The sequence below is a fragment of the Pyrgilauda ruficollis genome, unplaced genomic scaffold (genome assembly GCF_017590135.1).
Source record: "Pyrgilauda ruficollis isolate IOZ18807 unplaced genomic scaffold, ASM1759013v1 scaffold9, whole genome shotgun sequence".
NCBI lineage: Eukaryota > Metazoa > Chordata > Aves > Passeriformes > Passeridae > Pyrgilauda > Pyrgilauda ruficollis.
The window spans coordinates 12,306,637-12,328,279 of NW_024531043.1; the positions used below are offsets into that span (position 1 = coordinate 12,306,637).

Sequence of the window (21,643 nt, forward strand, 5' to 3'; positions counted from 1 at the left end):
ACTTTAAAGGGCAAGTTGCTCACAAGTGCTTCTGCTAATGCATCCTCCAGGTTTAGTTCAGATATCCCTTTTTTTTCTTTCAGCAATTGGTTCCTGGTGCAAATACAGACACTTTGCATTAATTCCCTGCAGGGCTTCTATGCCATATTTTTAGGCTTTTGAGTGGCATTGTGGAAAACATGAAAGCATTATGGTAATGATCAAGGCCAATTCTTGTGTTCTTTATTCAAATATCAGTTCGGGGAAAAAAGCCTGTGATGCTTAATCATGCAAAAATCCTCCTAAGAGCTCATTTAAGTGAGGGTTTGAGTGGGGACCTCAAGATTTGGCCCCTAGTGCATGATGGATTTTAACAACAGCGAGGTAATGATTAGGTGGAAGAATGTAAGTACAAGTGGTTGAAGTGCTGGCATGAAAAAAGACTGAAGAGTATTGTCCGTTCAACACCACAAGGAGCTGTTGCATATTATTATATTTAATGAAAAGAAAAGTACAATGAATGCACTTTAAAGTGAATTCCTCCCCCTGTTCTTTTCATTTGTTTGGGAATATTCTTTGGGACTGACTGAAGGCTTTGTCTGGTCTAGCAGGAGCCTCTCAGCTGCCTAATGGCAGTGCAGAAAGTGTGGCACAGCACCTTTTCTTACTTATTTACTGATCAAAAGGAGTGTTTACAGAAAGCTGTGCTTTGCCCCCATTTCAAGAAAAGCCACCTGTGCTTCACTCCTTGTGGTCTTCTGAAAGCTCTCGTAATGGGAAGCATTTCTCACTACGAACAAACAGCCAAATGTATTTGAAATGGAAAATTTCTGATTGAAATGGGCATCTCAGAGCTTCCAGCTGCTGGCGACCGTATGGCAAAACAGTTGCAACGTTTGCAATCTCTTTGCAGAAGCTGCTTATCTAACAATCAGGACAGTTTTAAATATTTATTTGAAACTGGTTGGTTTCAAGTATTGAAAAGCACTGTTTTTTTCCCCCTCTTTGCCTAATTGAAACAGGGACATGAGTGCTCAGGGTGGGTCACTTCAGGGCCTTGCAGGTCTCTGCAAAGAGGGAGAGGAATTTGGAAATGCTTGGGTTCCCTTGGAAGCTGTATTTTGAAGACCTTTCTAAACAAATGTGAAGATTTCAAGGAGGGATCAGGAGCAGAGCAAAACTCCCCAGATGTTTTTCCATTCACAGGTAGAGATGAAAGGGGCAGGAAGCTCTGAGGTTGGGGCACTGGCCGTGGGCTAAACTTGAATTGAGTTGGTTTTCTGTGTCATCTTTCCCCATTTTCAGCCAAGGTCAATGCTGAGCTCCAGCTCTGCTGCCTCCTGTGTTCTCTGCTCACACCTGAGCTCTTTGCTTGGGTAGTCTGTAACTGGGGGACATTTTGGTGGGTTCCCCTCAACTGATCTCTCACTGCTCTCCCACAGCTGGTTCATGAGTCTCCAGTAAAGCCTTTCCTGACTCTACAACTGTGAGACTCAAGTGCAGGACTCTGGAGAAAAAACGTTTTGTGCAGGCTCTGGTGTGGCTGCAGCAGCTGCCACGTCACGGGCTGATGGGCTGTCCATCTCTGTGTCCCAGAAAGTTCCATACATAGGTGCAGAAAGTGAAGAAAGTCCTCTGCCAGCTAGGAAGTGTGATTTTGAAATTTATCCTTCCAAGTCCTTCTGACAGCTGTTCCTATTAGGAACTCAATCAGTACAGCATTGTGAATTCAGTCAAGTTTTCCCTTGACATGCTATAAATGTATTAAGTGATGAAATGTCATAGAATCAAAGCAAATTTGCACTCACTCCAGAAAGAAATCTGAATATGTAACTGTTGGAGCGGTGATGGGGTAAGCAGAGATTTGCATTCTTTTGCTTCATAATGGAAGTTCTGAATAGTTGGGTTGACCTCCCAGTTAATGGAGTGGTAATCCTGCTGTAGCCAAATTGTTTCTCATTTCTAACCATTTTTGATCAAGTTTGGATCCAAGTGTTTGTGTTGGGTTGGTTCTGGTTTGCAGCTGATTGACTGACATTAATGAGGGCTCTGACTCCACTGCCCCACTCTGTGTGTCTTTGCAGAATTGTCTTCCCGAGCCGTAGGAAGTGATCGGGGATGAAAAGGGGGACCTCTGGCAAATCTCTTACTGTTTAAGCAAACTGCCTTTTGTCTTGAGTCACCTTGAAGAAAGTAGCTTTCCACTAAACAAAAGGGAAAATCTGCTTAGTACATGTTTGGTTCTGATTAAGAGTGCAGCTTGCAGCCGGCTCTGCTGCTAATCTGCCTGATGTAGAAATGGGCACCTTTTAAGGAGCTGCGGCCCAAAATTAATTTCAGCAAATGCATTTGCTCCTTGAAGAAACCCTGCTAAAGGGTTTGAAGCCTGGAGATGCTGCAGCTGTTGGGAAGCTTGTCAGGCTCAGGAGGAAGAGCTGAGCTGTGTGCTGGGGTCGGTGGCGGGTGGATGTGGCGGCTGAGCTGGCGCTGCTGTGCCCTGTGCTGTGCTTGTGTTCGAGGGTGCCAGGATGTGGGAAGAGATGAGAATCTTGACTCCATGTTTCAGAAGGCTGATTTATTATATTATGATATTATATTATATTAAAATGCTATACTGAAATTATACTAAAAGAATAGAGAGAAAGGATCCATCAGAAAGCTAGAGGAGAAAGGAATGGAATGATAATAAAATCTTGTGACTGCTCACAGCCTCGACACAGGTGGCTGTCATTGGTCAAGTAAAAACAATTCCACATGCTGGGTAAACAATTCTCCAAATCACATTCCAAAGCAGCAAAACATGGAGAAGCTGAAGCTTCCCAGATTCTCAGGAGAAAAGATCCTGGCAAAAGGATTTTTCATAAAATACGTCTGTGACACTGTGGGACTCACACCTGCCTTCAGCCCTCCTCAAGTCCTTCCTGGGACACAGCCATTATCCTCTCCAAGCCTGAGGCCTGCAGGTGGCCAAGCCATCAATAATACACGTTGTCATCTCCCAGACAAAGCTTTCCTGTCCCCTGGTTTTGTCACAGGTCCACATTTGTCGCTGCCACCTCAGCACATTGCTGGCTGTGGGAGCCTTTGACAGCACAGCGCTCTGCAGGGAGTGACAAAAATCCTCTCAAAGACATTGAGGTCTCTCCTTGGTTTGTTTCAAGCCTGCACATCTTGAGATTTTTCTTATCTAGCCAAAGGAAACCTCCATGCATGGGGTAATCCTAAGATTTGGTTTTATAACCTAAATGCAGCCGATTTTATGACATCAGTACAGGGTGGCTGGGCTGAGGGGGAACTCAGTGTTGTCTCCTTTTAGGGGCTTTTCTTCCCTCTTCTCCCTCCCCTTCCACAGTGTATAATGCATTTGGAGCTCTCTGAAGCCATTTCCATAGTGTTGTGATTCATCAACAATGATACTGCTTTAAATCCATTGTTTGTTTGCTTTTCATAAAAGTCCCCAGCTTTAAAACCCACTTTTTAACTTTTATTTCATTCAGATTTATATTGGTCTTAGGGGGGGGGGGGGAAGGAAATCCTGTGCTCTTTGCTTTTTAGCATCTGCTTCATTATCCATTATATTTCAATACTTATTTATTCCAATGAAGGAATAGAAATGTTGAAGCATTCTGCAGAAAGTCAAATGAACTGCCAGCAGTAAATAGCATTTTTGATCAATTTATTCATTTTTCTTTCTGTTTGCAAATTGCTTGTAAATATGCCTCCATTTGTACAACTTTGGAATTATTCTGCAAACAGATTACTTGAGTTGTCTCGTAGGCAGAATTTCATCTGATCAGCTGTAACTTTGTGTTATTTATTTTTAAGAGTACCCCTCCTGTTTCTGCAGTGCTTTGGCAGCACTGTCCTGATGCATTGACTTGCACACTTTCTCTAGATCAACTTTTAAGTAATTTGTAGGAGTTAAATAAACACCACTGACTGTGCTGTTTTATTCCTAGCTTTGATACATTTCCTGCCCTTTGTCCTTGTTTTTATTTTAGTATTCAAACTCTTACTCTGCATTCAGGTTGCAATTAGTTTTTCCCCCCATATTTCCTAGCAGTTCTTAATGGGTTTGACCTGGCCTATGAATTTATTAGCCTGATCTTTATAAAAAGTCTTTATCATAGCACTCTCTGAAATATCTACAACCCACAAAATCCTGAAAACTCCTCTGCTGTGAATTTCCAATCAAATTTCTTTGCTCCACAGAGCAGAGCTGACTTGTGCAGGAGTTCTTAAGGTGGGCATAATTGTTCCTTGTGAGACATTTAATGAAAATGAAATCTTAAAATCAATGGTCATCTGCTGAAACAGTATCTTCCTAGAAATTTAAGATTTGAGCTTACTGGTAGCTCATGACTGGCATCTTTTTCTGATGGTCCTGGGGAATTTAAGTGGCCACAGAGTATTTTCTCCCCTTATGCAATGCTCTACCTGGCTGTGTAAAAGTAGTCTTACATCAAGTGTCATGTTCAGCATAAATTGAGAATGTGGAGGAGGCTGCACTTTTAAACCTGTGGCAGGAAATCACATTAAATTCAATGTAATTACATTGTTCTAGAAATGTGATTATGTGTTTCAACTACCAGCCTCCCACTAAATTACTTCAGATCAGTCTCAATCTGTGGAATGAAATCTGCCTGATTTAGATGTAAAAAATGCAATAAATATGAGGAAATGCATTTTGCATTTATATTTTATGTTCACCTGTGACTGCTTATTACATTCTCCAAATCTAGCCTTTCCCCATCTCACCTGCTGCATGCAGGGAGATTAAACCCTGACTTTGCTTAATATCAAGATTTAGTCTTTGAAGCACCATGTGTATGACATTGGCTACTTAATGTCACATAAAGCTGCAGAGAGATCTAACTGCAGGAATATTCAGTAAAGAAAGGGGTTCCCCAAGTGAAAATAAGATAAAATGTTCCCAGGACTAAGCCAAAACTTGAATGTAATGATACTTCTGAGGTTTCACTATTCCAAGAAGTAGAAAATATGGATAATATTGGTATTTCTGATAGATGAGTTTGAGATTTCAGCTTGCAGACCCACTTTTGAAACCCACTGCTAATCTGGTGGGCAGAGTGTTAAAGCTGGGAGTAGTTGTGCCTGAAGTTAATTGAGGATGATGTCTTGACAGTGAAGGTTCAAGCCAGGAAGGCAACACCACCAGGAAGGAACAGAGTGCTCTCGGTGACACTGAAAATCAAAAGATGTCAGCCTTATATTTCGTGATTTTTTGAATGGTGCCTTTCTAATTTGAGCTCTTCATCAGCAAATCAGATCATTTCTAGCCCAGGTATCTGATTAGAAAGCAATCTCAGCCCAGGAAAACACTGTCTTCACTTTTCATATCCACAAGTTATTGACACTGTTAATTGGGAATAAGGTTTTGTATCAGCAATTCCTTCCTGGGAGGACACTGTCCCTGAATGCCTCAGCACCTGACTCTAGGATAAGGTCTGATACAGTGACAGTAATTGCTGGAGGAAAAAATTACAGCCACAAACAGGCAGGCATCAACAAACACCACCCGTGCAGGAAAGTGCTCTGAAAGGTGAGCTCCAACTCACGTTAATGTTCCAATTGGAAAACATTTGTGACTTTTAGGTACAAAACTGTGAAAATACAGGGCAGATTGCTTTGCTTTTGTTTCTTCATCCCATGGATGTTCTGTGGGATAAGCAGAACCATTGGACCAGGCTGCATTTCTCAACCTTTTAGTCCCAACATCTCCTGTGTGCAGAGCACCACGAGAATGGGTGACTTTTTGAAAGGGGAGAGTTTGATTTATGAATAAATCTTCTCCAGTTGTCTCTGGCTAACTTAAGTAGAAGATAATTTTAAGCCTCCCACCCCACCTCCTTTCCACACAAAGTCTCAGTGAATGGGTCTTCCCCTTTGGTTTCATGGGTCTTTGAATATCTCAGCAGTGCAGTCAAAAGGACCATGGACATCAAGGGTTTGCAGCTCTAGAAACCACTCAGATGTTCTGTGAAGATGAAGTAGGGAGGAGCATAATTAATCTTTCTGTCTCTTTCAAGATGTTTTAAGATCAGAAAAGGTCATTTTCTGAGAAGAGCTGGGGAGGAGCTCAGGGGAAAAGGGCTTGTCTTCAGGAATTAATCCCCTGCTCTCTAGGACTGGGCTCCTGAAACATGTCTGAAAATGCCTGATGTAGGAGAACAAGGAGCATTTCTTCCATCTTGGTGCATTTTATAAACCATTTCAAGCATAATTAAGGTCCCTCCCTCCACCCCCCAACTTATGAATATTCATAAGCACGTGATGAGTGATATTATTTAATGAAGAATTTAATCTTTTTGTTTTGCACTGCTGTATCAGATTTTTCATGTCCTGAGAAATACATTTTTATGTTAGAGTCAACAAGAAGGCTGGCCTGCTGAGGGCCCTGCTGTCAAGCCTGGAAAGCAGAGCTGTCCTGCCTGTCCCCATGTCCCCAGCTGTGGAAGAAATCTGCTCCTCTGGACACCCTGGGAGTTGAAAACTCCCCAGAGACAGTTCTTCCCCTGCAGGCACAGGGAAGAGGAGCCAGGAAGACACTTGTTTTACACGTCCCCTGGAAGCAGGAGAGGAGCGGCTGCTGTTTTCCTGCTCAAGCATAACAAGCCATAATTAGTTTAGCCCTGGGTTATTGGTCCTTGCTGCACAGGCTCAGGAGATGTGTGTGTGCTCATGTTCCTCCTAGCTAAGGATTCTGGTGTAAAACCACGCTGGCATCACCCTCGCTCCTCTCACAGCTGGTTTTTGACCAGCCCCAGATTTACAAGCAGATGTTAAAGATCCTTAACACATGAAGATGATTTTGCCCCCAGATGCCAAGCTGTGAGACCATCACATGGCACCACGGAGCTGAGAGCACAGCGTGCTGCCCCTTGTTAGCATGACTTAACAGCTGATTTCCTTTATTGAAGGTTTGGAAACCCCCCTAAGCACAGCAGATTCCCTCGCTGAATTAGATTGTCTTTCTGTGGTTAGAGCCTGTATATCAGAGCAATTTCAGTATTCACATCCTCTAAACAAGGCTCATTAATCAAGAATTCATGACTAACAGGGTTAGGGACTAGTGAAATTGGGAAAGCAGAACAGAAATGGGAAGTGCTCAATGCTCAGTTGGATACAGAGTCTCACTGTGAGTGTTTTTCTCTGAAAATCACTGAATTGTTATAATGGATTGTGGCTGGATTTTGAGGTAGCTGATTCTGTGCCCCACAACCCCCTCAGTGGGAAAGCCTGGTTTTGGAGTGTTATTGCAAACACAGTGTTTTCTTTGACATGCTGAAAGTTTAAGAGGCTTCTTGGTATCTAACACCTAGGCCTGTGTAGTCTTCATAAAACATTAATTGTTCCTCCTCTGCCTTTTTTGATTGTGACCTTTGTTTCCATCTGGTGTCTGAGGATGTGTAAGGAGCTTGAATCATAAGGACTGGTCAAGAAAACAGGCTACCAAAATCAAAGCTGTGAGAGTGGCTCCTTCATATCCTCAAAAGTTGGGCTTTCCTCTGCTTTTTGTCTTCCAGAATTCTCCAGGCAGTGCTGAGTGTTGGAGCCACCTGTGGCTCTGCCCGTAGGAATCAGCTGCTGCTCAAGGACCTTTGTTTAGTTCTCCCCCTTGGCAATCTCCTGAATGAATGTTGTTTGCCCCCAAACTAGGGAAGTATCTCCTTTAGAAGGGTGTGGTGACTGAGCTGTGGTGGAGGATTTGTCCTTCCAGGGGAGTGCTGGTTCTGCAGGTGAGACCAAAACAGAGAAATCCTGGTGGCTACAGCTGCAGTGGTAAAGGAAAAATGCTAAAACACAAAGGAGGTTCTAGGATGGTGTTAGGAAGGAAGGGGAAAGCTACAGAGAGAATGGTCCCATCCCTCTACTGATTCAGGAAGTGAGTTTATCCCTAATCCTGGAATACTCTTCTGAGCACAGAGACAAAATGGGAGCACATTCCTCTGCCACTGAAGGCTCCAGTTTTTGGTTATGGCCTCTTTGTCCCATTATGTCCCCAACTTTTTATTACATGCATGGGTCCAGGACTCAGGTCTTTGTTAGGGATGAATGATCTGGAAATGGATTTGGCCTCCTGAAATCTGCAAATGTAGAAAGAAGTCAGAAGCACCGTGTGCAGCTGCCTGTCACCCTGCTCTTGCTGTGCCAGACCTGTCTGTCCGTGCTATATCATGGTGGAATCCATCCTGGAGCCAGCTGCTGTCTGAGACTGATCTCCAGCCCTATGAACACTTGAGTTTAATTTAAAAATCACTGTAAGGATTAAAGAATCCTTCCCCAATCCTGCTGGTCCAGAGTGAGTAATTTCTTTCAACAGGCAAGTAAAATGCCGTTAGTTTCTTGCATTACCATCAATCACTCTGGTAAATGGCAAGTAATTTTTGTGTGGTGGCTGGTAAATTTTCCTGACAGCTTTGCAAGGCTGGATAAGCTTTCTAGGTTGTGGCAGCACTGTGAGCAACTCACTTTGGAGGGCTGAATCCTCCTGAACTCTTTCCCATCTTTGGCTCTGGAGCTGCTGGGCTCTGTCTGTCAGGCATCAGCTTGCAGAATGATATTTTGGCCAGATCTGAAGAGCAAAAGCTGGGACTTGGAGCTTCAGGGTGTCCAGAGGCAAAAAACTGTCTGTTCATCTTCATAGCTGGAAACATTGCAGGCAAATCCAGGCAGACAGGGTTTGGCACCATCCATTTGTGGGGCTTTCCCTGGACTTTGTTGCAGTGGATTGTGGACCCAGCCAGCCTCTGCTGCACAGCTGGGCTCAGACGAGAGACCAAGCTTGGGACTTGCAAAATCCTTGCCAAAGCTGCAGAGTTCCAAAGGGGGATTCAAAGAGACATTGGTGAAGGCTCAATCTACCTGCAGAGAGTGTTCAAAAAGCTCCTGAGAAGCACCACCTGAAGAAACCAAACTGGGCTGCCAGAGATAAAAGCTGTTGGCACCGTGGCCAAAGAGCTGACTGGGGCTACCTGAGCACCAGAGTGAAGTGCTGACTCCTGAGGAGGATCTTGGAAAATTGTCTGCAGGTTAGAGAAAAAAACAAATCTTATTGTGAAGAAAGGAGAACGGAGAGAAAAAAACCAGGGTGAAAAAAAGTCTTTGATGTTTTATCCCAGCTGGAGGGCTGTTCTCATCAGAACTCGCTCGTTATTAGCCTGCTCGGTGGTCATTGGTGCCTGGAGTACAAACCACATAATCATAATGCTCACTAAAGTTTTCACTACCAGCAGAAAAATGCTTTTCTGCTGTAATATATGGTGCCACCTTTTCAAGAAAACTACTGGCCTGAGCTATGCTGGAAATTGAATTCTATCTTGTGGAAAGGGAGATTATTTCCTAAGGTTCCCTTATTCACCGTCCTAGCACACAGTGCTCAAGGTAAAGGTGCACTCCAGGATGATTGATTGGCAAGCGCGAGGGGACTGCTGTTCCATGTGACAGGGATATAAAGAAGGATATTTTTATTTTTTGACAGTGAAGGGGAAATGGCATTACTAGCAATATTCAGCAATGTACTCTGCAGCCCCAGTTAGCTCTGCATATTTTATGGCATCCATTTTCTTTCTTCGATTAAACAACATAAAACCCCATAAAATACTCCAATAAAAACAACAACTACTAGTTCAGGCAAAGTTCTTGTGGCCTTTTTAATTCTGGGAGGATTTTCATTGCTGTGTTGTTGGTTTTTTTTTCACTTCTCTCTAACTCCATCGTTGTGCTCAGGTCAGTGTCTCCTTGCCACAGCCTGGGTGGAGGTCCTGGTGACAACTTGTTCTGTGCTGCTTTTGTATTCAGAGTGCTGAGCAAGCATGGGACAATGCAGGATAGATCACTCCATGCTGTAAAACAGCTGCTGGAGGTGCCAAGGGTTGGGATGAGTTCAGTGGAATTAGAAGTGTACATAGTTTTCAAAGACCTGCTCTTTTGAATGATCATTTTTTAGTTTATTTTTCTGCTGGTGCAGCTTGAAGGTTCTTTTGGCCCTAAGTCATATATACTGATGTCTGGTAAGAGAGAATAAATTCTAATAATATATTACTGGATTTAATAATCTTTAAAAGGAAATGTCTGAGACTCCATGATGGTGAGCAAATTGAGCTGCAGTGATGGAGTGTTTTAATGCTGTTAGCTCTGCTCCAGTGTTGACCAGGACATGCCATGGAGCTCGTTATCTGCTTTTGTAAGGAGAGGGATGGAAAGTTTTTATTTTGTTATTGTTTAGGTGCTTCCAGAATCTCTGACCTTCAGGGTTTTTTTATTTGTAGAGGCAGAAAATGACCCTTTTATAACAATGCTTTGTCTCCCAGGAGGCCTGAACTCTGTTCAGGCTGCAAATGTTTTTGCAGTGATGATCTCTGGAAGGAGCCTTTCAATAAAAAGAAACCTGTAAGTAGCTTTGTCTTTGCAGGAGGAAACTTCTGCCTTACTTTGATTTTTTCATTATGGTTTCCAAAGCTGTGTTTCTGCATGATTGCAAGAATTCCAAGTTCAAATACTTTGAACTCCTTCAGGCTGGTAGTGCATATTCTCCCTTAAAACTTCTGGGTTTTAAGGAGGAGTTTCATTTCTTAGAGCATTGCGTTGGTTTCAAGGTAAAGGACGTGGTCGGAGTGTTTTAGATCTTCCAGAGAAAGGCTGAAGTGACTGAAGGAGCTTTGATTTTTATTCTGTAGATGTGTTACAGAAAACCACTCCAGCTTTTCATCTCTCCTCTCTGCAGAGAAGCTTTAGCACAAATTGTTGTGTTGGAGGGAGGAGGGCACCGAGTTCAGTCCTGGAGATGTCTGAGGGCATGTGCCAGCACTCCCAGCTCCTGGAATCACAATGCACACATCCCAGCTCAGTTAATTCACAGAGGCACTGGGATGAAGGAAAACATCTCTCTCCTTCAGGGGAGGCTGCGAGCTGCGTGTGCACCCTCAGGAGGGAGGGATGTCAGGAGCTGCTACAAGGATCCTTTAGGCTTGGGAAAAAAACCTGTCTCCTTCTGATTTATAGCAGCAATGGTTAATTCACGTTTATTGGATATTTGGATGTGTAAAGTGTCCAATGAGTTCTAGGAACTGTGTGTTTATTTGCAAATTGTGGGCAATTTTTGCTGCCCTCCAGGCAGGCAGAGGACAGAGGATCTGCTCCCTTTCCATGCTGGTGTAGCAGGATTCTCTGGAGCTGGGTGGGATGCCAGGGTTGGCCACCCAAACATCAGGCCTGTCCCACTGCTGTCACGAGTTTGCTGGAATTTAGGAGCCTTCAGCACAATCTAGACCCACACTTGCTTATATTTTGATTAAAGTAATTTATATGTCAAAAGTACAACAGTGTTTTCAGGTGGACTCCAATAAATGGTGACTTTTAGTTTTATGAAGAAAATGCCAATTGTTACAGAACTTTTTGACCTTCAGTTTGAAGTACTACTGGAACACATTGAAATTCAGTATCTGTACAATTTTTAGGAATACAAGTACATGGTGTCTCCATAGAAATAATAGGGTTTTTTCTCCTTGCATGAATTTCCAAGCAAAGGTGAGTAAACATCCTTATTTTGAAGTTGCCCAGTGAGTTAAATGGTTAATAGCATGTCTTGAGTCAATAGATTTGGACCTGATGTCTCCTGTCTCAGTGCCTGGCAACCCTTTTTCTCCCAGAGGGACAAAATTCCACTGTTGACATATTTCAAAGAAAACAGTGCTCGCTGTGGGAGACGGCGTTTTCATCTCGTGTTACATAAAGACTTCAGAACCTCTCAGGTTTCCATAGCAGTGTTGGAAATCCATATAAAACAGGTCTGGTTTGTGACAGGAATAAATAAGAATAAAAATTAATAGCTTTAATTTCAAGCCAATTAGGATGCCTTTCTGCTGTTTTTCTAAGCTGTATTTGCTTACCTGAGAGAGGGAGAGAGAGAGAGCAGTTTGAAAAATGGAGTTTCTGCTGGAATGTGAAGATGAAATCTTAAAATGTCTTCTCTCCTTTAAAGAAATGACAAAACTTGAGAGTTTTCATTTGGATGTGGAAATATAACATGATGCTTGGCTGCTTTGAAGTTGATCACATCCTCTTTGCTGATTTTATGAGCATAGTCTTATGCCTAGAAAATGTTTCTCAGACACCTTCCCTTTCAAAAAAAATCCTAAGGAGGGTTGACACCTCTTCTTCTGACCTTGCTTCACAGATGTCAAATTTAACATCTCAGTGTTCAACAAGCACTTTAAAATTCATCAGTCTGGTCATCTAGAGCAGCTGAGGAACTCTCCTAAAATGTTGAGTCATTCTTAGGAAAAATGGGGGGCTCTTGAGAGAAGCTGCTGCATATTTTAAAAGCGAAGTTATATGCACAATTTGGTGTGAAGAAGGAGGAAGAATTTTTGGTAAAATACTCCCTCCATCATCATATCCTGTTTTTCATCCTGCCTTATTTTTATCATGCTTCTGTAAAAGCTTCCTCAGAATCATAAGCCATCATACTCAAGGGGTGGTTGTGTTAATTTGTCTTCCCTAATAGTTAATTTATCACATGGAAAGCGCCTTACTGTCAGAATCCAAATTAAAATCCTGTTTACTCTTTTCATTATTCAAAATCCAATATGCTAGTGAGCTCAATGTTTTACATAATTTGAAACATTTGATGGGCTGGAAAAAAGAAAAGGTTGATAGCTTTACCTTTTTGGGTAGAAGAGTGGTAATTGTAACATTCTAAATCTTCAGCATTGATCCCCTCCATGATTTCAAAGGGTTTTCTGTCCTCTGAGTCACTGGCTTTTTTCCTTTTAATCATTTATCCTTTTATTTGTTCCTAGTTTATACTGTTGGAAGGACTCATGAGTGCAAGCCCTCTCATGTGGTTTTATAGGCAATAGAATAGGGTATTCCTATGAGAACCTGGTGCTGAGCAAAATAATAAAAATAATAATGTATAAAATATTATAGAAATAATAATATAATAAATAATATAATAACATATAAAGTAATAACTGTGCCTTTGGTTCAGCCTGTGAACAGGTTTAATTTTCTGTGAGTTAACTGATGCTTCTGTTGAGCAGATTTGTTCCTGCCTTGCCCCCCTGCGCCCGTTTTATCTGCTGTGTCCTACCCAGAGCTTTGGCATTGCCTTTCCTCCTGAGCGTGTGTTGGACTGAGATTTTCTGGCGTGTGACACTAATAGCTGCTCTCAGGGAAGCTGCAGCCCCAAATGCTTGGCAGGGTTAAGTACAGCAGCTACAAAAGGTTATTTAAAAATAACTGGTGCAGGGAGGAAGTGAGGTGTGCCAGAGGGAAGGAAAGGCACATTTCCTGCTAGGTGTGAAGGTGGGACAGTGCTTGCTGCTTCTCTTTCCCCACCATAGCTGATGGGGAAAGAGAAGTGGGGGTTCCCCCTCCAGGTTCCCCCTGGAGCTCCGTTGAATCCCAGTTGTCAATTGTTTCATTGCAATATAAAACACAGGCAGCGCACACGGGTCCCAGGGAAACTTTATTTGATGGCAAACTTCCCCTTTTTCCTCTCCTGGGACCGCGATCAAGGGGTGAACAAAGACTTATATGTGGGGGAAGGTCAGGGGAAGGCACAACTTTCAACAAATCAGGAGAGTTGGGAGTAAAAAACCTAGGCGGGGATAACAATAGTGAACCAATAAACTTCCAAGGGAGGAAAAACGATTTCAATAAATGGGTAAAGTCTGGAGAAACAGAAACTAGAAACTTGATGACGAAATAACTGGGAAAAGGTGGAGACAAAAGGAAAACAGCACCAAGGAAAACCACCAAATCACAAATCAAACCATAAACCTACTGATAAAACAAAAAGCACGATACAACAAGTGCTGAGCTGGGGAGGCCCAGGAAAGCTCAGACCTGCAGTGGGGAGGCGTTCTGGGGCACGGGGGGCCAGGCAGAGCCCGGCACACCCAGGGCTGCTTTTGGCAACATCTGAGCCAATTATGCACTGAAGGGTCAGTCACTGGAGCAGTTTTTAGCATGGATGAAATTCAGATATCAAATCTTAAGCAAAAATCCAGGTGACTTTGGAATTTGCTGCCTTTAACCCCAAGGGCACACCTGGGGGTTTTGTCCCACCATTGTTTCACTGGTGTGGAAAACGCCAATCACTTGTTTTTGAAGTTGTGAAAAGCCAATCATAAAATACACATTTTTCACAACTGGCCCTGGCTTTTTTAGAGCCATGCTGAGCTTTTTGCCTGCTGGTACCTTCATCAGACCCTTTTACCTGGGGTTCCCTTCAGTTTGGTGCCTTGCAGTTGCTGTTTCCAAATTGCCATCTGCTCACCATGTACTTACACCTCTCTGTGGGGCTGTGTAGGCTGCTTGTTTTACTTTGCTATAAAGCAGAATATTCTTTGTGTTTCTACTCTTGTGACCTCTTTGGAGAGGGCTCGGGTCTTTGCAGGGTCTTTATGTATTTTGAAGTGCATTTTACATACTTGGAAAAATAACTTTGCCTATAGTGACATTAATATGGAACTGAGGAAGCAAACACAGCTGGCCCAGTGCTGCTATTTTAAGGAGAATTTGACGGGGAAGTAATTTGAACATAAATCTGTGACAGGTCTTTTAAAATATGGAAGAACAAAGAAGAACGAAAGTTCTTGGGAAAATATTTTGAAAAATAAACACTTGCTTAGCTTGTGAAGATTGAGGACCTGATCCCCTGAGCTGTTGTGAATTCTGTGAGAGGTGAGGCAGTGCAGGGCTCCTGATTTCACACCCCAAGGCCACAGCAGCAGAAAGGGCATTTGCCAGGGTCTGGTTTTTCATGGCTGGCTGTTATCAATGGCTCTGCAGCAGGAGGGTGAAGATACCAAAATATTCCTTGGCAGCTCTGGCTCTAACTCCTGGTTCTGCTGTGTGTTTTTGGAGTGGCTTTACCTCACCTCATTTCCTCATATTTCTGGATTATCCATGGACAATTTTGTCCAGGAGTCTCAGGAAGAGAGAAGAGAGGGATGCTGCCTCTCCTTGGGGGAGCTCCCTCTGCTCTAGCTGCATTTCCCAGGAGGTTTTGCTTTCACACCCTTTTAGGGATGAACTCCTGACTGTCTGTGCCTCCCTCCCAAAAGCCACGGAGTGCCGTGGATGTGGGAGCTGTGAATCACAGACCTGCTTCTCTCTCCCAGCCAGCTCCCTCTCCTTCCTCCACCTCTCCAGGAATCCTGGTATTCCATCCTTTATAGAACACTGCCCATCTCACCCCCACCCACGAGTCCCCAGATGTTATGTCTGAGTTCAGTGATGATTTCAATTTCTAATGCTTGGTTTAATGTAGCCTAAAACACATGTATTTTAACTAGAAACTCCCCAGGGACCTTGTTCAGAACTAATTGCTTGCTGTTTGTGCAATTCTTCAAATATGTTAAATGCTCTGTGAGGGCTTGGAATTACTCAGCTCTGCTCTGGTTTGGTCTTAGGGAAGGGGAGGGGTGTCTAGCTGGGAATTGGGATGGACCAACCCTCATTCTGGCTCTGCAGAGAGTATAATTTTGGGCAAGTTGACTAAACTGGTTACAGCTTGGATTTCCTGTAGGGAAAGGATAATGGCTTTATTTTTAATTGGGCTAAAAATGTGTGTGGAAGGCCTGGCTGCACAAATGGCTGGAAATTACAAATGAAATTTATCATAACTGTTATTATTAGTATGTCACTGAGGGTGAATTTAGCTCAGATCATGCTTTCCCCCCCAATGGGGTGGGGAAGGTCTAAGAGGATTTCTAAAATAGCTCTGAAAAAGTCGTTTTTCACATCATTTTGAGCATTTCCCATCTGCTGTGAGCACATCTCTGGTTTATTTCCTAAATATCTTTTCCTTCTGTTTCTATTTTAAAGTTCCTTTTGCCAAGACTTTACCTCCCAGTTCCCGCTGCCAGGCTTGGGGCTGGGGCTGTGTGACAAGCAAGGATTTACCTTTCAGACTGCACTTAATTGACTGGGAGGCTGTGGAATTTCCCTCGCCAAGTGCTGGGTGCATAAACCCCTCCTGCAGCTCTGAGTTTGCTCCCAGCCCTGGTGATTACTTGTCCCTTCTTTCCTTGTGTTGGGAGAACTGAGAGAAGAGGTTTAGACTGGCTCAATTTGCAGGATCAAATACATTTTGGGCTGGGATTGCATTTTAAAAGAGTTTCTGGTTCCAGGTTGGCAGGCTGGGAATACTGCTCCTTCCAGCCCATCACGTTTGTATCTTTATATTCCACAGTAAATGGGGGACACATTGTTCAGGGGAAAGTCCTGCCAGGGCTACCAAATGTGTTCCAAAATCCTCATTGCAAGCAGCTCCTGGTGTGCCTCTGGAGCTGCAGGAGGGGCTGTGCTCACTCTGAAGCAGCTCTGGCTTTCTCCCCAGCTGCATCCCCTGCACATCCCACAAAGGCATCACAAAGGGACAGTGGCACAGAGGCTGTGCTGGAGGGGTCACCTTTCTGTGGGACCTCCCTCACCCCTGTGGCAGAGATATCCCCAATGCACTGGCCCTGTTGCAGGGTAATTTCTGCCCAGCTCCCTGCCTCACATCCCTGCTAACTGCATTTTCAAATGCCACAGACACTGCAATGTTTTAGACATGGGTTTTCAACAGGACGCTTTTCTGTCTGACAATTCTGCTTTTCAGAAAGCAAATATTTTGTGAGAACAAAATGTCAGTTTTGCTAAATTTCCAATTGGCTGTCATGTTTTGTTCCTTTTTTTCCTTTTTTGCCCCTCTCATTTCAAAAATTGTCTTTATAAAAAAAAGTAATTAAGCCATCTTAGTGTTAACAGTTGCTTATTGGGTCAGGGTTCTATGAAATACTTCAGCAGCTCCTTTCCACAGTTTCATGCACAGAGATGGCAGAATTTTTGTCAGCTGGCAAACTTAAAGGACATCAGATTTTTTTCAGGCAATTCCATTTATCCTTACAGCTCCCTTTGAGTTGGCAGAGCAACACTTTCCAGTATTTTATACGTGGGGAAGGGAGGTATAAGAAAACTAAATGATCCACCCAAGCTTCTAATTGAAGCCTGGCACAGAGTAGGGCCCACACACGTGCCATTCACCATCCCTTCTCCAGCTCATGGCAGCTCTGCTAGGAATTTCTTACTCTTTTTTGAAGCCTCAGTCCCCAACACTTACAATAATTTTTGTGCCTGTGGAGCTTGGGGGAAAATTTAAAGATATGAATCACTTATCTGAGGAACAGTAGGCTCAAACTCCCATATGTAGGCTGGTTTCATTTGAATTTCTTGACTTTTCCTAAGTGAGAAGCTGAACGTAGTTTCTTCCTTCTTTCAACCTTCCTGGCTCTACTGATATCCAAAAATGCAAAATGACATCTTGTCTCAGCCCACTAGAGCAGATGCAATGCAAGGGATTAGACTGGAATTTTTCCTAAAATGCAGCATTCTGAGACACTTCTGGAGAGCGTGGCTGGGGAGCAGCGAGCGCTGTTCACTTGCTGCTCACCCAGCGAGGCAGGGGGGCACAGCCAGCAGGGACAGCACGGCCAAAAACCACAGGGCCTTCTGGAAGGGTCACCCTGAAGGGAAGCCAGGCTTGGGCCAGCAGGAGAGTCTCACCTGATGGCAAAAACCAGCTCAGACACAAGGGGATGAACAGCAAAGCTCGCTGGTGAGGGGTGGGCCAAGAGGGAGGTCGGTGTTTTGGGGTGCAGGGGCCATGACGAGGCTGGGACAGCTGGGTGTGCAGCAAGAGGGGGATGTTGGAGCTCCTGCATCCTTACACTCTGTGTGAGCACCTCTGATGGAGGCAAAGGGGAGCAGCTTCAGGAGGAGCTGCACAGGGCACCTGAATCCTGCCCAGGGGTGCAGGAACTGCGTCCTGGAGCTCCTCAGCCTCGGTGCAGCTCCTCGTCCTCATAGCTCTTCATCCTCGTTGTAGCTCCTCATCCTTATTGTAGCTCCTCATCCTTGTTGTAGTTCCTCATCCTCATTGTAGGTCTTCATGCTCAGTGTAGCTCTTCATCCTCATTGTAGCTCCTCATCCTCATTGTAGCTCTTCATCCTCATTGTAGCTCCTCATCCTCATTGTAGCTCTTCATCCTCAGTGTAGATCTTCATCCTCATTGTAGCTCCTCATCCTCATTGTAGGTCTTCATCCTTGTTGTAGTTCCTCATCCTCGTTGTAGCTCTTCATCCTCATTGTAGGTCTTCATGCTCATTGTAGCTCTTCATCCTCATTGTAGCTCTTCATCCTCATTGTAGCTCCTCATCCTAGCTGTAGCTCCTCATCCTCGTTGTAGCTCTTCATCCTCATTGTAGCTCCTCATCCTCGTTGTAGCTTGTAGCTCCTCATCCTAGCTGTAGCTCTTCATCCTCGGTGTAGCTCTTCATCCTCATTGTAGCTCTTCATCCTTGGTGTAGCTCCTCATCCTCGCTGTAGCTCCTCATCCTCATTGTAGCTCCTCATCCTAGCTGTAGCTCCTCGTTGTAGCTCTTCATCCTTGTTGTAGCTCCTCATCCTCAGTGTAGCTCCTCATCCTTGTTGTAGCTCCTCATCCTCTTCCTCCCTGGATTTGGTTCAGGACAGACAAAAGGAGCTGCTGCAGAGTGAAGCTATCTGCAGTGCAAAGCTGTGTAGGAGGACATAACGAGCTTCTGGCAGATGGGAAAGGCTGATGAATCCCGAAATTGTGGATAAGTTCCAATTGTCCTGGTGTGCCTGTCCCCCCAGCATCTCCTGCCCTTCAATTAACCTTTAATTAATCAGGATTTGACCTGGGTGAAAAGTCAGGGTAGAAGTTTTCAGACGCATTGTCAACAAAAAATATGGGAACTTGATAGAATGGTGATATGAATTTCTTTAAAAAAATACAAAATTAGCTGGGGAAGAGAGAATTTAAAAACAGGTACTTTGATTTGTTTGGGTTTTTTTTGTTTTGGGTCTTTTTTTTTGCTAGGCCCTAATGATTTTTTTTTCAAAAGTGGTTGACTAATGAAAAAAAATATTGAATCCATTGCTGAGGGCCTAATTCTCTATCTCATGTGGATTACAAGTCAGTCTGAAATGAAGCCATGCAGGTGTCTTGCAGGAATTATTTGGTCCAGTGTAATTACTACAGAGTAAGTGAATGTCCCTCTGAAAAAAAGAAGAGGAGGTGATAGGGACGGGGCACATCAGCTTTGAGGAATGCTGTTTGGAGATATGAATGCCTGTGGGAAAGCAGGAAGGAGACAATTAGAAAAATATCAGGTAAAATCCTGTTACAGAGAATATTTTTCATCAGCTTGGTTATGCCAGGCATGGATTTGACCCATCAAGTCACTAAAGGCTTACAGGCAAAAATAAGGATATCATGAAAGCAGGATGAATTAATTCCTTCTCAGAGGAACAGACCACCCATGGAGTCATGAACTCGCTTTGATCCAAGCCCATGAACGCAGCCAGAGCTCCAAGGAAGTTTTTAATGGTGTAACACGAGCACCAACTGGCCATGAGGCATGGGGCAAACTCATCACAATTCACTGTTAAATAACACTCCAGGTCCCAGCAGTGCTGTTCCATTCCACCATATAACTAAAAGGTCCCTCTTGGCTTTGCTTTTAATTAATTAAGTCACAGCAGTGGCGAGCGTGGCGCTACAGCAGTTTCTCTCTGCCTAATTGTTCTCCAGGCGTATTTGCAGCACTCCTGTTGTAATCCCAGGCTTGTTTCAGGAGTCAAGCTGCACAAATGAAGTTCCTGCTAATAAAAGCAGTTTGTTTCCTATTCCTTGGCAATCTGTTCCTAACGCTGAGCCTCGCTGGAGCATGGACTTTTTATTTTTGGCAAGTTTTATTTTTTCTGAGCCAAAAAACAGCGACATTTACCAGCTACCACACTGCTCTCAAACTCTAGCCATTCTCAGGAAATCAAAGTTTTCCATGTCAGCATCATATTATTTTCGGCAGCAGCAGTCTGATGTGCCCAGTTTGATAGATCCTGCTGCAATGACATAATTATTTTCCTCCCTCAGTCTAGGATAACTTAACACCTCTTCTCTCCTTCCTGCATTAAGGTCTTTGAGCAATGAAACGAATTTTTTTCCATGCAGACATCCCTAATATCAGAAGATACCTCACTCCCAAAGGTTTGCAGGCAGGAGGATGTATTTTATATCACATTGCTCTTATTGCCCATCTTAAACTGCAGGACAGACACAGCAAATTAAATCAATTTATGCTTCATCACATCTGTTTCATTTGTATCAGACTGGTGCCACAGGAGCAGAAACCATTCTTAATCTCTCCACATTGCTCAAGCTAAAGTTGACTGGCTTTGCACAGAATGAAACTCCCACCTCACCTCTTTAAATGTTTTGTGTTTTCAAAGCAGAGTGACTCGTGGTTGCAACCTGTTATTGATGGTAGAGGGAGTATTTCCTTTCAGCCTCCTTGTTCACCTCTCTGGGTTTCTCTGTAGCTAAGGCAATCCTTGCTGTCCCCAACAGGATCAGGACGGCCCCAGGAGTGAGGATCTCGGACATCAGGGTCAGTGATGCTGACCAGTGGGGGGTGCAGGAGGAGACGGACAGCGCGCGCAGCACGGCCACGCTCACCTGCGTGCACAACGACCCCGGCGCCGAGGACAGGTGAGCCCTCCTGCCCGACCTGTGCCAAATGCTGCACACACACACACACACACTGATGTAGCCATGATATTCCATGAAAAATCCCCTGAGGAGCTGAGGAACCTCAGGAGAGAAGTGTAAACAATAACTGTGTGCTGCCGTGGGATGCATCAGGTGCATCTTCCATTGCTCCATGTGGATTGTTTTCATTGATGGCCAACCACAGCCTCCTGTGCCCAGGCTGTGAGCAGTCACAGGATTTTGTTATGTGTTCTATTCTTGTTCTTTTCTAGCTTTCTGATGATCTTTTCCTCTCTATTCTTTTAGTATAGTTTTAATGTAGTATTTTAGTATAATATATATCATAATATAATAAAGCAGCCTTCTGAAATATGGAGTCAAGCCTTGTGTCTCCACACATGGGGCACCAGACACGACACACTGACTTCCCTAAACAGCTGCAATACTGCCCCTCTGCCCCCCTGGAAAGCTGTAGGTGATCTGATGAGAGCTTTATTCCCTTTTTTTTCTGATCTGACAGAGCTTTATTCCCTTTTGTTTCGCTGCCGAGCTTTTGGGAGTAGATTATTGAATTAAACTGGAGGCAGCCCCCCAGTCCCAGCTCACATCTGCTTTTCAGGGCAGCAGAACCCCTTCACTTGGGCTGGGCTTTGCCCAGTGCTCAGCTCTGATAAGAGCCCCTGACAAACAAATTCCTCTTGCCAAAGAGCCAACAGAAAAAATGAACTAAACCAGAGAAATATGGTCCATTTTGGGTGTAGCCCCTGCGGGGCTTTGTCTGCCCCAAATGTACCTGAAGGCCCATAAATAAATATAACTGCTTTTTTTCCCCTTAATTTTGTTTGCCCTGTGTTCTTAGGCAGTCCCAAAATGCAACAGGTGGCTGGGCAGGGTCTGCTCCCTGTGAACCCCATCAGGTTCTTTCTTCTAACAACCATGATCTCTGTTCCCTTTGGAGCAGGGTGGAAAACCATCAGTTTAGAAGTGAAAGACTGAGGTTAAAGGAAGATTGAGGTCATCTGATGTTAGTGAAATCAAAATGAAGGGACTATTTTTAAAGTTTGACTAAA

The 21,643-nt window shown here is 43.9% G+C and overlaps 1 protein-coding gene across 1 annotated transcript in view; it reads left to right on the plus strand.

The window, feature by feature from the left end:
- LOC121364760 (transmembrane protein 132B-like) overlaps nucleotides 1-21,643 on the plus strand; it is a 217,857-nt gene that overhangs the window by 77,343 nt on the left and 118,871 nt on the right. The window contains exon 3 of the mRNA XM_041488266.1: nucleotides 20,433-20,573. Coding sequence (XP_041344200.1) covers nucleotides 20,433-20,573 — 141 coding nt within the window. The remainder of the gene's footprint in view (nucleotides 1-20,432; nucleotides 20,574-21,643) is intronic.